This window comes from Tachyglossus aculeatus, chromosome X4 (assembly GCF_015852505.1).
Source record: "Tachyglossus aculeatus isolate mTacAcu1 chromosome X4, mTacAcu1.pri, whole genome shotgun sequence".
NCBI classification, from domain to species: domain Eukaryota; kingdom Metazoa; phylum Chordata; class Mammalia; order Monotremata; family Tachyglossidae; genus Tachyglossus; species Tachyglossus aculeatus.
The window spans coordinates 17,472,318-17,490,814 of record NC_052098.1 but is presented as its reverse complement, the minus strand read 5'-3'; the positions used below and the strand labels follow the sequence as shown (position 1 = coordinate 17,490,814).

At 42.0% G+C, this 18,497-nt stretch overlaps 1 protein-coding gene and 1 non-coding gene across 2 annotated transcripts in view; both read left to right on the top strand.

Moving 5' to 3' along the window:
- Positions 1 to 18,497, top strand: part of GLIS3 (GLIS family zinc finger 3) — a 478,530-nt gene that overhangs the window by 344,148 nt on the left and 115,885 nt on the right. The window contains exon 7 of the mRNA XM_038769989.1: positions 17,136 to 17,297. Within this exon, the coding sequence (XP_038625917.1) occupies positions 17,136 to 17,297 (162 nt within the window). The remainder of the gene's footprint in view (positions 1 to 17,135; positions 17,298 to 18,497) is intronic.
- On the top strand, positions 12,860 to 12,997 carry LOC119948410. The gene has a single exon (XR_005456807.1). It is a non-coding gene; the product is annotated as a small nucleolar RNA SNORA7 (small nucleolar RNA).

The window sequence follows — 18,497 nt, the reverse complement described above, 5'->3', positions numbered from 1 at the left end:
TCAATACTAGCAAACTGGCTGCTTTCCAGGACTTTATTGTTGGTAATCTTGTCCTGCCATTTGATGTGAAGTGTAGTTCCTAGGTGGCACTAGGGAAACTGTTCAAGAAGCTGTTTGTATCTTGTCACAACTTCAGTTGGTCGCCATTGTCACCAAACGATGTCATTCTCCCAAAAGCCAAACTACTCTTTTTGTTTTTGACTTCTTTAATCTATCTATGCATTGGTGGATTGTGTGGGTCCTGCCTCGGGAGCAGAATTCATTGGTAGCTTTAAATTATTTGTAGCTGACAAAATTAGTAGTATTTACTGATAGCCTATGGTATCAATTGATTGTTGATAAAATCATGAAGAGCCTAGTCCTGGTATACACAAAGAGGGAGGCTAAAAACCAAAAATGAAGATACCAGACATAGAGACATTCCATCCCCGACCCGACAGCAGACAGAACAGATGACAACCGGACTGTCCGGAATAGCACTGGATGAATGAACACCCTAGTCCTGGTTTATATGCAGTTTGGTTAACAACTCAGTGTTTACCCTGTCCAGGCTCTTCACAGTCTGGTAACCGATCAATCACGTTTACTGAACACCTACTGTGTGCAGAGCACTGTATGCTTGAGAGAAAACAAGAGAATTAGTAGAAATCATTTCTGCCCTCAAGAGGCTGTGTATCTAGCGGAGGATAAAGATATGAAAATAAATTACAGGTGGGAGGTATTAAAGGTATGCACATAAGTCATACGAGGGGTTGCGAGGACCTAAGTGCTTAGTTGCAGAGGGGTGGGGAGATATTGTAAGCTCAGTGGGGAAGGGATCATGTCTACCAACTCTTTTGCCCTGTACTCTTCCCAAGTGCTAAGTACAGTGCTCTGCACACAGTAAGCACTCAAATAGCATTGATTGACTGAGGGAAGAAATGAGAGATTAATCAGGGAAGGCCTCCTGGAGGCGATGTGATTTCAGATGATTAAACTTTAATCATTTCCCCTTCCTGCCTCCGTCTTCTGAGTTTGAAGGGTTATAATCTTTTCAGCCCGCCTTCCAACAGAACTTCATTCATTCCGCTTATCATTTTGACAGCCCTCCTCTATGCCTTCTCCAGCTCTAATATGTTCTCCCTTTTCCCACCACCGCATGAGTTATGATCAAATGTGGAGAGGATAGGAAAATTCAGGAAGAGAAACATGGGGAAAGACTTTCTTCTTGCAAAACTCTCTGGGGATTTTTCCATAGAATTGTTTAAATTGAAATCCTGACTTCCTGGAAATAAATATTCCGGCACAAGTCACCTGTGACCAATAACAAGAACAGCATGTTGAAAAGTATAGGTCAGGGAAAAGAAGGAATAATTGATTGTGTAGTCCCTCCAACAAAGGGAAGTAATAAAAAGACCCCCAAATTATTCTTTCCTCCACTAATGGGTTTTTAGTCCATATGACTTCAGAATTACTACCAGCTGATACACTCAATCACATTTTCTTTCCAGTAACTTTATCATAATCTTTCATCTCTCCTTGGCCAAATTGTCTTATAGGGGTATTATGTCCCAGAAAAGGTATATCAGTGAAAAATGTCGGTGCTGCTCCTCACGGGATTGTGATGGTGGAGCCAGGAAATTTGATGTTTGATGGACTCTGACGCAGCATCCACTGGGCAGTGTGTCTGCTCCCAGTTGAATGCGCTTATACATCCTTCCAAATCAGTTGAGAGGGTATTATGGAGAGATGAAAGAACTGAAGGCACTCATTCATTCATTCATTCAATCGTAGTTATTGAGCACTTACTGTGTGCAGAGCACTGTACTGAGTGCTTGGGAAGTACAAATCGGCAACATGTAGAGACAGTCCCCACCCAGCAGCGGGTTCACAGTCTAGAAGGGGGCAGATTGCACTCTGTCCAGATTGCTGGGCATAGTCATAAATGTCCAAATGCGGAGGATGGTTTGGTGTCTTTGGTGGCTTTGAGTACAGTAATGTAGTGAACATAGTGTGAAAGCTGGATCGAATGGGGGCAAGAGAGACTTGTGAGGAGAACCTTGTGGCAATATAAGGGAGAGCTGAACTAAGGATTGTGTGTAAGAACAGTAAAAAGGGCAGGTTAAAAAAAAAATTCACGGATGAAGCTCAGGATGAAGGTTACGCGTCCTTGATTGACCGGACGACTGGGCAAGAGGAAGGGTTGGAGGAGAAAGATAAAAAAGTTCTTTCTGGGGCTTGTTGAATCTGAGGGAGCAGAGGAATATCCAAATGAAGCATCCCGTAGAAAGTGAGAGATTTGCAGCTGAACCGCTAAATATAGACTAGAAAGGTAGATCTAATAGCAACGTGAGGAGGGATGAGGTCCCAAAGCTTGGAGAGAGAAGAAACCCCAAAATGGCACTGCTAGCAAGTTGCATTGCTAATGTGGTTGGTGTACTGAAGGGGTGAAGATTGGGGTGAAGGGGGAGCAGGAGTGTAGAAAGTTAGTGAATGGAGGCATTAATGGTGAATGGTTTCTTTAAACACCAATCGATAGTATTTACTGATCGCTTATTTTGTGCAGAGCCCTGCAGATTAGGAGAGAAACGATCAACTTTGTTCAGTACTGTGGAGGAGTCAAGGAGAAGGACGGAAATAGACCTCTGGTCTCAGTGGTAAAAAGATGTTTGAGGTTCTTAATAAAAACCATCGGTGTAGAGTGGCAGGGATCGACAGCCGACGAAGAGAAATTGGAGGTGGTAGGAGTTGGTGGACGTTCCATGAAATTAAATGTGACCAGAAGGAGGAAGACAGGATAGAAATTAGACAGGGCGGGGGGATCAAATTATGGTTTGCTGAAAATCGATATGTTTGGGGATGGTTTGATGTTTGTGTAAATATGTATATATTACATATATATGCACACACATTCATTCATTCAGTCGTATTTATTGAGCACTTACTGTGTGCAGAGCACTGTACTAAGCGCTTGGGATGTACAAGTTGGCAACATATTCATTCATTCATTCAATCGTATTTATTGTGCACTTACTGTGTGCAGAGCACTGTACTACGCGCTTGGGATGTACAAGTTGGCAACATATAGAGACAGTCCCTACCCAACAATGGGCTCACAGTCTAGAAGGGGGAGACAGACAACAAAACAAACCATGTGTACAGGTGTCAAGTCATCAGAATAAAGAGAAATAAAGCTAGATGCACATCATTAACAAAATAAATAGCATAGTAAATATGTACAAGTAAAATAAATAGAGTAATAAACCTGTACAAACCTAGATACAGGTGCTGTGGGGAGGGGAAGGAGGTAGGGCGGGGGGGATGGGGAGGAGGAGAGGAAAAAGAGGGGCTCAGTCTGGGGAGCATACACACATATGCACACATTGTGGATATATAGCTGTACTTTGAGTCTGTGCTACTGATAGAGTGATTCTATCAGTGTAGGTAAATCTGACTGAAAAGGCAAAGTGGGAATTTTTCAAACTGCCACCTTATATATGTGGAAAAAACCCTCCGTGCAGTATTGTCGCATTTGCTACCCATAGTGCCTGGTGCTGTTTTCTTTTCTTCCTCTCGGTGTCACGGTCTTCCTGAAGTGTCTGTTCTCGGACAGTTACCCCATTTCTCATTGCTGAAAGCCAATCTGACCCGTATTTGTCAGCTGTCTCCCAACTAAGCACTACAGGCACATTAGTAAAGGCTTTCCTTCATTGTTATTTTTTTCTGCAGTGGAGAGAGCAATGAGATCCTATGTGTATATGTGTACATGTTTATAATTCAATTGATTTTTATTAATGATGTGTATATAGCTATAATTCTATTTATATCGATGCTATTGATGCCCGTCTCCCCCCTCCTAGGCTGTGGGCCCGTTGTGGGCAGGGGTTGTCTCTATTTGTTGCTGAATTGTACTTTCCAAGCGCTTAGTACAGTGCTCTGTGCACAGTAAGCGCTCAATAAATACGATTGAATGAATGAATGAATGAATGATAGTCTCTACAGTCAATTCCCTCCCTTTTTTCTTGACGATGACGATAATAGTGACCTCCTAGGACTGTCTGATCTAATTGTATTGACTCTACCCCATGGCTTAGCACAGTGCTTGGCATATAGTAACTGCTTAGCACAATGCTACAATTGTCCTTGAGAGTCTGGGACCCTTCCTCAGGGTTCTGAATGTTGAGGAAGAACCTTTGAAAGCGACTGAGCAGATCCTTAGAGAATCTTTCTGTTCTCGCATTGGGCCAGTTATGAGGAAAGCAAGATGCAGTGAAGATTGTGGCACAGTGTTTCCCTTTTAGCTTCCAAGAAGATTATGATGGAGAGTAGGAAGGCAGGAAGGGATTGGGGTTGAGAGAGGTGAGAGGAGGAAAGGAGAAAAGCTTTCTGAGGGAAGATGGTGACAGAAAAGAAAGTGTAGCCAGTTATTTTTGAAGAAATAGGAGAAGAGAGTAAATGGTTTTAAAGAACCAGTTGTGGGTAGTGTACAAAAGTTGACTAGAGGAGTAACATTACCCTCTGGAGGTTGTAAGGACAGAGTCTCCGAGTGCATCAACTTAGAAAAATCCAAGGAAGATTTGAGTGAGGAGGGCCAACTGTAGGATTACAGCCGGGTATTTCTCAACTTCATTTTTCAAAAGTAGCCAGAGAGAAGACGCTGGGGAGGGTGTGCAGATTTTATGCCTAAGGAATATAAAATAAAAACCTAGAATTTTATCTACGAAAACATATAATGAAGTGCGCTCCAATCCAGTCCACTCACATTCCGGCAGCAGAAATTTTGCATTGGTAAATAAAAATGAATTAAGATCTATTTGTTTTAAATCCCACCTCTCCTGCCCACTTGCATCTCTTCTAAAATGTGTCAGGGTCTTATCTCTGGTACAGAGTAACCAGAGTCACTACGGATTTGGCAGAGTGCAGCCAGTTCCTTGGAGGAAACTCAATGTAGCTAATTAATGATCCATTTTTCCGCTCCTTGTGTGAATTTCCTTTTCTATCTGGATAAATACTTGGAGACATGTTCACACACACACACACACACACACACACACACACACACACACAATTTCAATACCTATATTTATCTTGTAACTGGGTGGGTTTATGAATAAATGTGAACATTGAAATGTGCGTACATGAGTGTATTCCCAAGTGTATGAATACAAGATAAGTAAGTTTGCTAGAACAGTTTATCTTAATGGTTTATTTTTCTGTATGTATGTTAGTATACATTCTGTTGAAATTTACAGACAACTTCACCATTAAGGACGACCGACTTCAACAGTCATTTCAGGGAAGAAATCTATCGCTTTACCGTAGAGAACCTTTTCATATGTGGTTAAAGAATGAAGGGGATTATATTAACCCTTTGGGGACCTAAGTGATTGTGCACTCCGGGTTTTAGAGGGGAAAATGTTAGCCCAGTGGCCCCGGCACTACTAGCATTGTCACCTCCCCGCCGAACTAGCCCTCTATGCCACTTAAAACAGCCTACAAACATCTGTAAATGGTAAATAATTGCCAGTAACTATTCCTTTTTTTTGAGGCTCCAACCCCAGGATGTTAAACCAAGCCAAGATGTTGCAATAGACTCCTCTCAGCTCCACTTCAGCACGCTACGGTCCATGCCCTCTCTCGGGTCCTGGAGAATGGGGGAACGTGGAAAAGGGATGAAAAGGAGCATGGGTTAGGATCCTCCTCCCACTAAAGATGCTTTTGTGGGCTGGGGGTGTGTGTGGCGGGGGGGAGGGTGGTGGAAGTTGGGGAGGAACAGGGCTCTGTAGGTTCATTTTGTGCAAGAACTAAATGTGTGAAAGGATCTTTTTTTTTCATTCTATATAGGATGAACAAACTATACCTCAGAGCATTAGGAATAAAATGTTCTCTTAACAGTTTGGAATGGGTGTGGTGGGCAAACTGCTCATTCAGCTCCTCACTAATTCTACAAATTTCTCCGAACATCAGTAAAGAAGTTAAATACGTTGTGTCAACAAAAATACAACCATATGTTGCTATTAGCATTGTTTTTCCACAATTAACTACAAAAACAGTTAAACATATAGCACACTCCGGTTGTACATGATATACGTCCAACATTTTAAAGCAGTAAGTGTCTTAGGCAGCCTTCATATTGATGAACATTTGATGTCAGCAAGAGTGATGTCAAAATTTTCTAATTATTTACCACTAATAAAATTGCTATGCAGGCAAATCTGGGAAAATAAAAAGCTTTTTTAAAAAATTATATCACGGGATTCTTTGACCATCATCTTTTCTTCTTTGCCTCCATTTTTTGCCTGATCCCTTTTCTGCCTCTATTCTCTCTTCCATTCCTCCATTCCATTCCTGCTGATCTCCCCCTAGCTCCTCTTCTTTCCTTCTTATCTTTCCTTTGCCTGTTCTTCCTTCAAATTCCTGCTCTTCTCTTGCTCTTTGCATTTCTTCCTCTGTCCCTCTTTTCCCCTCTTGTTTCCACCATCCTCGACCTTCAACTCTCTGTTTTCAATATATCATAGCATGAATGTAATCGATATTATATGTAAACGTCTTTGTTTTAGAGAGCATGTCAAAATGAATAGTGGGATAGACCAGGGAAAAGCATTTTATATAATGCTTTGCAGATTAAAAAGTGCAATACCAATGGCTAAAAATCATTTAAAGAAGAGTTCTCCATTTATTCCCCAAACTCTCCTCCTTCCACCTCCCCAGTTCCTATCCTAATTTTTGCCACTCACTAAAGTGACTGAATTTTCTCAATTTGAGCACCTACTTTGTGTGCTTAATACAGTGTTCTGAACACAGTGAGCACTCGATAAATAAACAATTGATTGATCGATTGCAAAACACCATACTAAGCGCTTGAGAGAATACAATACAGTAGAGTTGGTAGACACAATTCCTGCTCACAAGGAGTTTACAAGTCTAGAGAGGGAAACGGACATTAGAAGCACAAAAACAAACTTAAAAGACAAGGACAAAGATAAATACAATCAATCAATTGTATATACTGAGCAGTTACTAGGTGCAGAGCACTTCACTAAGCGCTCAGAGAGTACAATACAGCAGAGGTAGCAGAGACATTCCCTGCCCATTACGAGCTTACAATCTAGAAATATTGACTCCCCTAGACTGTAAGCTCCCTGAAAGCAGGGATCAAGTCTATTAACTCTATTGTACACCTCCAAACGCTTACTACAGGGTTTTCCACAAGAGCAAATGCTCAACAAATACTATTGAGTTATTGAACATTCCAAAAAATGGGATCCTCCTAGTAATAATAACAATGTTGGTATTTGTTAAGTGCTTACTATGTGCCAAGCACTGTTCTAAGCACAGTCATCAAGGTTGTCCCATGTGGGGCTCACAGGCTTCATCCCCATTTTACAGATGAGGAAACTGAGGCCAAAGGAGTGAAGTGACTTTCCCACAGCTGACAAGCTGTTACTGTCACACAGCTGACAAGTGGCAGAGCTGGGATTAGAACCCAGGACTTCCGACTCCCCAGCCCCTGCTTTTTCGACTGAGCCACACTGCTTCTCTTAATAGTAGCCCTGAATGATGTTGGGGGGGTGGGCAATCTCACTTGTGGTTGACCTTGGTAATCCGATTTTCAAGGCGAATTGACTTTCACCCTTTCTGGCATGGTCTGACTCAGTCCCTGTCCCACATAGGGCTAACAATCTACAAAGTAAGAAGGGATCTTATCCCCATTTGATAGCTAGGAAACTGAGGCACAGAATACCTAAGTAACCTGTTAAGGTCACCCAGGAAGTCAGTAACAGGATTGGGTCTCCAGGCTCTTTGAACCAGGCCAAAATGCTTCCCTAGGCAAAGATGCCTGTTTCTTTGTGCAGGGTCTCACCCATATATGTAAAATAAAAGGGTGTGCAACACAGGTGCTGGGATGTGTTGAGGAATAAAAGTTTATGTATGAAGTGTGTAAACCCAGTGAACACATGTATGTTTGAAAGAGCGCTCCAGGTAGCCACGTATAAATACTAAAGTCATTGTGTGGGCAATTGCTTTGCAGTTAAAAAAACAAAGAACATGATACTGGTCTATTACTCCCTTGTTCAGCTCCTGTGCTATACCCCAGATGCTTTCATAGTTGACGTGAAATTTTACTTGGCTTAGCGTATTGGCAGAACGATGATACCATTTCTGTAGATTGCACATACTTTGATTTTGTGAAATACTAAAATACTAGATGTTTTAAAATGCAGAAACCACCCATTTTACCATCTCTGTCCAGTCTAAAGATCAATCGATCGATGGCATATATTTAGTGCATACTGTGTACAAAGAGCACAATAGATTTGTTGCCAAATTGTACTTCCCAAGCGCTTAGTACAGTGTTCTGCACACAGTAAGCGCTCAGTAAATACGACTGAATGAAGTATACCCAATCCCTCCCCTTGAGAAGTTTACAGACTAGTAAAGCTTCAACTGAACGGACTGCAACAGCATTTCTGTTTCTTCTGTTATCCAGTGATGTATGAGTCATCTATGAGACCAAAGGCATGCATAGAGTAAAGAATTACCTAGTTAGATATCCTTTGTGATCCAGAGAATTTTGAATAAAATAAAGAAGTACAATAAACCAGAAAATCAAATTTATAACATGGTTAATGGTTTCAATTTGCACATTACAAGAAAAGAAAAACTCAGTAACTATGATTAGGAAAATATTGCAGAGGGGATTTTATATTAATTCCACACAACTATAATACTTCCAGAAAATCTCGTTGAATTGGGACCGTACACCGTTGTAGCATGCCAAGTACATCTCATGTACAAAAGTTGCGGAATAATTGAGGCCAAGGCATTCTATCCTTTTCTCTCCTGGCAGCACCAGCACTACATTGAATACACCTTGGAAATTCTGAAGGTTTCTGTTGTAAAATGCAAATACAATTTCACTCAGTTTATTAGTTCCTTTTGTTAATCACAAATTTGGTGAACTGGCTGACTGGAGCTATGGCCACAAGATGGTGATTACACACATTGTAGTTCAAAAGGATATTTTTATTTTTACATGTATGAAATGGGGCTGCCTCTCACTTCAGAGTGACTATCGGTCCCAGCTCGTTTCAAAGGAAGCCCTTGAAACATTTTGGAATCTATGGCACACCGGACCACCAAAGAGGGGGACCTAGAGAAAGCTCAAGCATGTTTTGGTTCCAGCATCACTTTAAACATGGGGAGATAGAGGTCACTGCCTCAGCAGGTCCCCCTGAATCTGTCGGGACCGACCACAATCCATTTTGGGGGCCGAACCATTAAAATACCTGTCCCTCTGCCTCTTAACTAACTTCTCCTGCATCACCGTCATTGTCATCATTGACGTTATTGGCTGCTTACTATCGTGCAGGACACTGTACTAGGCTCTTGGGAATATGCAATGGAAGCAGTCTTGACTTGCCTAGAGTCTAATAGAGGAGGCGAGAGGACACAAATTGCCAAATATCCAAAAGAATCCAAGTTCAGGTACAAATGATGAAAACAAAAGCAATTAAATCAATAGATGAAGAGTAAAAAAACCAAATTTGAAGTAATCAGTCAGTGGTATTTACTGAGCACTTACTGTTTGCCGAAGAGCTTGGGAGAGTATTATACAATAGAGATGGTAGACATGATCCCTAACCACAAGGAGTTTAAAAACTAGAGGGGGTGACAGACATTAAAATGAATTCATAATTCATAAAATAATTCATAATTCATTAAAATGAATTATGGATGGGGGAAATGGCAGGGTATAAGGATACGTACTGAGGCTGAGGGTGGGGTGAATATCAAATGCTTAAGGGGTACAGATTCAAGTGCAGAGGCGATAAAGAAGGGAGGGTGAGTAAAAGAAATGAGGGCTTAGTAAGGAATGGCCCCTTGGAGGAGATGTGATTCTTTGATGGTTTCGAAGGAGGGAGGGTGGTGGTTTGTCAGATATGAAGGAGACACAAGTTCCAGGCCAGAGGGTGGAGATAGGCCAGAGGTCTAAATTGTACTTCCCAAGCGCTTAGTGCAGTGCTCTGCACACAGTAAGTGCTCAATAAATGCGATTGAATGAATGAATGAATGAATAGACAAGATCAAGGTTCAGTAAGTGGGCTAACATTAGAAGAGAGAAGCATGTTGGCTGGTCTGTAGTATGAGATCAACGAAGCCAGATTGGATGGGGAGAGATGATTGAGTGCCTTAAAGCTCATGGTTAGAAGTTTCTGTTTGATGTGGAGGTGAATGGGCAACCACTGGAGAGTTTTGAGGCAGGAGGAGACATGGACTAAACTTTTTTTGGAATAACGATGCAGGCAGTAGAGTGAAGAGTGAAGTATAGATTGGAGGGAGGAGAGAGGGAAGGCAGGGAGGGCAGCAAGGAGGCTGATGCAGTAGTCAAGGCGTAATAGGATAAGTTCTTAAATCAGTGGGGTAGCAGTTTGGAGAGGAAAGGGTGGACTTTAGAGATGTGTGGAGGTAGAACCGATAGGATTTGGTGACAGACTGAATATGTGCGTTGAATGAAGGACATGAGTCGAGGATAATGCTGAGGTTATGGGCTTGCGGGACAGAGTGGATGGTGGCATTGATTACGCTGAAGGGGAAATCGAAAGAAGAGGGGGGTTTGGGTGGGAAGATGAAAAGTTCTGTTTTAGACCTGTTAAGTTTAAGGTGTTAATGGGATATCCAAGTAGAGATGTCCTGAAGGCAGGAGGACATTCAAGACTGCAGAGAAGGAGCAAGGTCAGGGTTGGAGAGGTGGATTTGGGAATTATCTCTGTAGCTATGGTAATTGAAACTGCCATAGGCATGAGTGATAAGATGGTAGAGTGGGAAGGTGGGCAATAGGAAATGCCTCTTAGAGAAACCGCCAGAGAAACCTCCCTCTCAAAGGTCACAAATGTTCTTCTTGCCAAATCCAGTGGCATCTATTCCATAGTAGACCTCCTCGACCTCTCAACTGCCGTCGACACTGTAGACCACCCCCTTCTCCTGGAAACATTACCCAACCTCAGCTTCACTGACACTGTCCTCTCCTGATTCTCTTTCTACTGCTCTGGGCATTCACTCTCTGTTTTATATCTATTTTCATCACACTATTTTTCCATTAGTTTCAAATGTGATGCATATCACTGCAGCTACCCAGGCCCTCTTGCTGTCCCAGCCCCTCTAGTCCCCGGTGGTCCAGGGTAGCAGATTCGGGGACCCAGGGCTGGTCTGGGCAGGATGCGGGGAGAACAGGCATTGACGGCAGAAGGAGAGGACAGGGGAGAGCCTCAGAGCTCCTTCCCTGCACCCATCCCACTAGCATGGCATAGTGGATAGAGCACGAGCCTGAGAGTCAGAAGGTCATAGGTTCTAATCCCAGCTTCACTGCTTTTCTGCTGTGTGACCTTGGGTAAGTCACTTCACTTCTCTTGGCCTCAGTTACCTCATCTATAAAATGGGGATTGAGACTGTGAGCCCCACGTGGGACAGGGACCGTGCCCAACCGATTTGCTTGTAGCCACCCCAGCGCTTACTACGGCATCTGGCACATAGTAAACGCTTAACAAGTACCATAATTATTATTATAATTACTATTATTATTATTACCAAATTCTGAATAACAAATAAGACACAATTTCTCAAATAAACCTTTGGTCCATTTCCAGTTTCCCTCCCAGACTTTGTTGTGCTACCTATCCATTTCCCTCTGCACAATCTACACTTCTTGTTTTCTCCTCAAATTAGATTTGAAAGTTTTGACCTTTAAAGGGATGAGCTTTTTGGTCCTGTTATTACGATTTGAGGGCCTTGTTGTGGGTTTGTTTTTTTCATCTCACTTTAGTTCTAATTTCAAAATCCTTTCTAAGAGCTGCTCTTGGATGTAGTCTCTTAGTGCCCGTGGAAGTCACTCATTAAAGTCAACAAGAGCTGGAGGAGTGCATAAGAGATCTACATTTGCAAGTTGGGGGTGGGGGATGCGAGAGGGAATTGCTCTTTCTGCCTCTCTTTATCTATATTGATCTCTGTCTCACAGGGAGAAGGGGAGGCTTTCCCTTTCGTTTTTTTTAAGCCTTTTGCAGTATTTGAACAAAAAATTCCCCTTTGGGTCAGTTTTGAGGACCACAATTTTTGTCCATCTTGTGGAAGGAGCTCTGATTAGATCCACAGCATTAGAAATGTTTTCTGAACCTTATCCTAATGCCTCAGCTCTGTTATTTTAGTAGCTGAACCTCAGCAGTAAACTACCATGTAATTCATCAGTCAACCCCTAGTTCCATACAATGAAGCATAACACCAGCTAAAACTAATAGGATTAATTGCTCTTGACTGATGAAATTGTAAAAGCTCATACCTCCAAGGGTCATAAGAACTGAAGTCTTAATTGAAATCAAATGTATATAAAAATGTCCGTTGTCCTAGAATTTTCTCTGTTTTTAGTCTGGCTGACATTAGAGATGCTATGGAAACCTGATCGGGAAAGGGTTGCCGTTGTTAGCACTTGGGTTATGTACTTATACTTCTCAGTAGACCAAGTAAGTAGCTGATTAGGGAAGGGAGTAATATGCCTCGTGATTATTGGTTGTACATATGGAATAAATCCTATTTTAATGGTGTCTAATGAGCCTTTCATTTTCAGTACCTTAAACAAAAGCGGCTAATAGAAAGGGAAAGTAATATTTCAAAGGTCATCTTAATGCCACTTAATGTCAACAATCTGTAATCAAGGCAATATATAAAGAACATAATTATAGTTCAGTTTTTGATTCTTTAAACATAAAAAAATAATGAAGCGGTACAAGCTTGTGCTTTCTGTTTTGGGTTTTTTTTTTTAAGTTGTATGCCTAATTAAAGCTTACTATCCCAAACTGGTAACGTAGGGTATCAGTAGAAATTTTCGCCCCTCTCAGGATGGCTCCTGGAGAGTTTCCAGTACTCTACCGGTCTCGGCTATAGGAGGGAGGGTCATGCAGAGGCCTGTCCATTCCATTCCTAGCTTGGGCAGTGGCTAGCGAGTGGAAGGCAATCTGCTCGAAGTCAAAACTCACCCGTGCTGGGCAGCGGAGGCATGGAAGGGAGTTTACAGTGGGGAAGAAGACAATGGTAAACCACTTTTGTATTTTGACTGGGAAAACTGTCAGGATCCACTACCAGAATGATTGCAGATGGAGTTGGGGCATTCTGGGAGAGATGTGTCCATAGAGTACCTATGGGGTTGGATCGACTCTACAGCATAAGACAAGAAATTTTCAAGAATGACGCTTCACTTTATATATAATGTATATATATATATTCATTCATTAATTCAATCGTATTTATTGAGCGCTTACTGTGTGCAGAGCATTGTATTAAGCACTTGGGAAGTACAAGTTGGCAACATATAGAGACGGTCCCTACCCAACAACGGGCTCACAGTCTAGAAGGGGGAGACAGACAACAAAACAAAACACGTGGACAGGTGTCAAGTCATCAGAATAAATAGAATGCTCTTGTACATATATATTTTCTTCAAGGCCACCCCAAAACCACAGATCTAACTAAAATCATGGATTATCTGTCTCTTTTTGTTTGTGGTATTTATTAAGTGCTTACTATGTGCTAGAAACTGTATCAAGTGCTGGGGTAGATACAAGCTAAACAGATTGGACACAGTCCCCATCCCACACAGGGCTCACAGTCTTAATCCCCACTTTGCAGATGAGGTAACTGAGGCACAGAGAAGTTAAATGACTTACCCCAGGTCACACAGCAGACAAGTGGTGGAGTCAGGATTAGAACTCTGATCCTCTGGCTCTTACTCCCAGTTCCGAGCTCTTGTGCCATTAAGCCATGCTCTCTCTTAAACCAGTTGCCCTAGTCATCAATTGACATTTCACAGGAAGTGGGAATTCAGTCCCAGATCCTACCTGGGAGATGAGGGGACAGGGGAGCAGGACAGAAAGGGCCACTCTGAAATACAGCTCCCTGACTGAGCCCAAAGAAATCAGTCTCTGGGGGCAGTGGGAGGGATTGGGATGTCTTTTTCTCACAGTTATCCTTATTCCAGGAGGTGCCTCGTTAACTCCAGTTGATTCCAGTTCCGAGAAACTGCTACGGGGTTCAGAAAGAGGCAGAGGAGGAGGGTGACCTGGGTACATGCTCCAATAGTATCGATTAAGCATCTTCATCCTCATTTCTCTATCTGGGAATATTTTTTATTGCTCTCTTCCCCATTGGAGGGTAAGCTCTCTTTTTGCAGGGAATGTGTCTCTTCTTTTGGTTGTAATTTCCTAAGTGCTTAGTACAGTGCAGTGTGCTCAGTAGTGGCTTAAAAAGTATCATTACTCCTCCTTCTCCTCCTCCAGAACCCTACGTTATAGGCTGTAGTTTGTAATGACCTGAAACCACAGATTCATCTCCATTCCATATGTGAGCTGGGGAAAGCTTCTAAGGTAAATACACTGAGTTTACACTGAGCTGGTGTTCACAGGGCATATAAAAAGAAACTCATCCTGACGGTTGAGGGTAATAATGTTTTGTTTTGTTGTCTGTCTACCCCTTCTAAACTGTGAGCCCATTGTTGGGTAGGGACTGTCTCTAGATGTTGCCATCTTGTACTTCCTAAGCGCTTAGTACAGTGCTCTGCACACCGTAAGCACTCAATAAATACGATTGAATGAATGAATGTATGAATAATATCCTTTAGCCTAAGACTTGTGATTGCCTGAGCTCCATAATGATGACGACGATGGTGTTTGTTTTCCCTCTCCTCCTCCCCATCCCCCCCGCCCTACCTCCTTCCCCTCCCCACAGAACCTGTATATATGTTTGTACAGATTTATTACTCTATTTATTTTACTTGTACATATTTACTATTCTATTTATTTTGTTAATGATGTGCATCTAGCTTTATTTCTCTTTATTCTGATGACTTGACACCTGTCCACATGTTTTGTTTTGTTGTCTGTCTCCCCCTTCTAGACTGTGAGCCCGCTGTTGGGTAGGGACCGTCTCTGTATGTTGCCAACTTGTATTTCCCAAGTGCTTAGTACAGTGCTCTGCACGCAGTAAGCGCTCAATAATTACGATTGAATGAATGAATGAATGAATGTGCCAAGCACCATACTAAAGCGCTGGAATAGATAAAAAAATAATCGGGTTGGACACTGTCCCACATGGGGTTCACAGTCTAAGGGGAAGGGAGAACAGATAATGAATCCCCATCTTGAAGATGAGGGAACTGAGGCACCGAGGAATTAAGTGACCTACCCAAGATCAGACAGCAGGAAAGTGGAAGGGCCAGAATCATTATGTCATGTGTGAAACCTGGTCAATAACTGTCATCTGAACTTTACTTCCTAGTTACCTAGTCAAAAGCTCCATAGGCTTTTCCTTCACTTTGCATCTTCCGTTCAAGCCCAGTTTATTTTTATGTAAAGTAGAAATCAAGAAAACACCAAAAATTATTTTAAGAAAAATCCAAAAATTAAAATAAACCAGCATATGTTTGTGGATCAAGTATAACTCAATCAAAAATAAAAATAACTTTCATAAATCTCTTCAAAGATTATTTTAGCATGTGGAATCTGTGTCACTTAAATAGATGGCTGTATGGCTGATATGACTGTTCATTCTGGTTGGTTACCCTTCGTTTGGAGAGAAAAGTTTCTAATAAAGAATAGCCAGTTGTAAGTCATTTCATTCATAAACATAGCCTCTACTGAACCATTAAATGAATCTTCAAAAATCCATTATTGCAAGCAAAGTACAAACGTGGCATTTCAGTGGAAGGCATCATGGATTTTCTTCAGAGAAATGAAGCCTCTAGACAGTTGAAAACTTCAAGAACTTGGCTTTCAGCTAATTTTGTCCTCGTAGGTGTCACTGAGACTGAGACTTAGGCTCAAATGTATTTACAATGACCCTGGAAACCTAAATATTCTCTGAAGCAAATCCAAAATGGGAATTTCATGGCAAACAGCCAAATGTTTTTTCTGTTTTTCTAGGGTTCCTTTGCCAATACATTTACTTCATAGCTATCTCATAAAGTGAAAAGTTGTCTTCCTGATAGGTTTGTCCTTCTTTTTTAAAAAATAAAAACATTTAATCCATAGGGTGAGCCCTTGTAGACCGTGAACTCCTTGAGGGCAGGGATGGTGTCTACCAAATCTATTTTATTGTACTCTCCTAAGCGCTTAGTACAGTGCTCTGCACCTGGGAAGCGCTCAATAAAATCATTGATTGGTTGATAGTCTTATCTCACCAAGTGCCCGTTGTCTTATTCCTTGAACACAAACACATAGTCAATCAATCACTCAATCGTATTTCTTGAGCACTTAATTGCATGCAAAGCACTGTACTGAGCACTTGGGAGAGTACAATAAAACAGTGAACAGAAACATTCCCTGTCCACAACGGGCTTATAGTCTCAGTTCTGAATTAATAGATTCCCTGATCACCCTAAGATTTTGCATGTAGATGAAGTATGTTGTCACGTATAGTTGTCTTTCATATTCGAAGAAGACACCACCGATGATGCAATTCACCTACGAGTATGCGTGTAGCCGAAAAGGCCAATGTGGAACCCACCATCCTGGCCACGTTGTGCATACGAAGAGGACGTCCCTTACTCGTTATGTTATTGCATTTCATGTTTGCAGTGCTTGGCACTGTTTTATCTTTGCCTCCTTGTATCCTCTTAATCATTTGCCTTTCTTAATAGCTATCCTCAGCCACTGATTCCCAGTTACATGGGGGCAAGAAACATCAATATCTCAAGTACTGTGTCCTTGAATTTTTTAGTCAACTCGTTCCTATGACTGTGTCTTTTTTCGCTTCTTCGCTTCTCTCCTGGATCTCTGAGTTTCTAACCAATTTGGAAATGGAAACATGTTAATTTTTTAATAACTCTTTAAGGCATGCATTACTGTATTTTTATTAACTGGGCCAGATGGCTCACAGCTAATTTTCTCTCTGCACAAGTAAGCACAAAAATCAGTTTCAAGCCACAGATCTGGTTCATGAAGTGACATGTATACTGAGCCGAGAAATGCAGCAAGTACAAATGCCTGAGTGTTTGAAAAAACCACTGCTTGAATCTTGTTTGAATGACAGGGCTGAGCTAGGTAGTTGCTTTTTAAAAGACTCCAATATGAAAGACCCTCGTGAATAACAACAGAAATGTTTTCTCTTTACAGTTTGAGGGCTGCAAGAAGGCCTTTTCCAGGTTAGAAAACCTCAAGATTCACTTAAGGAGCCATACAGGAGAGAAGCCTTATCTATGCCAACATCCGGGCTGTCAAAAAGCATTCAGTAACTCCAGCGACCGTGCGAAACACCAGCGGACACATCTGGACACTGTAAGGAGCCTAGAGATTTAAGTTAAGACTTGAACTCCTGGTGTCAGGAAACACTGACAACTAGAGAGATCTGAGGGCAGGATCAAGCGTTAGCTTCAGAGTCTGCAGGGAGACAGAGGCGTCTGCAAGTGGCAGCGGTGGGCATGTGCCAGCAGCTGGAAGGAACATTGGCCAGCTGGTTCCAATTTCTTTCATTCCAGTTCACAGAACAGCCCTGTGACTGGCTTTCACAGAGGTGGAAGTCTGTCAGTTCTTCAACGTGGATAGAGAACAGAGTTATGGGGGTGAATATACAGTAGAATCAACACCCTAGAGACTGGATATTGTTAGATGACTGAACCTGGTAGGCTAGCACACTGGCTGGGATCGTACAGCCCCCGTTGAGTAAAGGATTGAGCGGTTATCCGGGAAGCGGTAAACAGAACCATTTAAGGGCCCAGAGGGAGTGGCGGGCCCCTTAATGATTTGGTTCGTTGTCTACGTGGAACAGATTCCCCAGATGATTGCTCATCAAACTCATGGATTCAGTATCTAAACCCGGATTTGTTCCCCAACAGGGAAAAACTCTCATAGTGTTAAGAGAGTTCTCTGGTTTACAAGGCATACTACTTACATTTTGTCAGTGCCCTGTGAATATAATTCTGGGGAATTAGAGGCAGTCCAAATGAACAATCAGTCAAACCTAAGGTACATCCAAATGATGTCTATGGGACATATTCCAGTGATTGAAAAAATGCAGGGACGCACAGCGCAGCCTTAGAGTTTTTAGTTAGGTGCCGATAAATGTTTTGCTTTATAGAAGAGTGTGCCACCATCATGAAATACTATGTCTAGAAGAGATAATTTTTTTTTATTATTGTTCATGTTTCTTTGTGCCGGCAAGCAAACGCTTTTCAGCCTTAGGGTAGGTTTGTGAGCATTGGCACTGGCCATAAATTTCGATTGGTAGCTCCAACTTGGGTAGCCCATCAAATGCACACATTGTGCTGTTCAGCCAGGCATTATGTGCTCACATCTACTTTTGTAAAACTATTGGGAGTACAATTGGCTTTTAATCGTTGGGCCTTTAACTCTCTTGCTGCTCCAACATCCTGACCTCCTTTCAAGGCCCTCCATCCATGTGCTCATTCTTCTCTGTTTGTGTTTCCAGTGTCGATGACTTGTTCTTTATTATGAATGGCCAGCTGTCATTATCTGCAA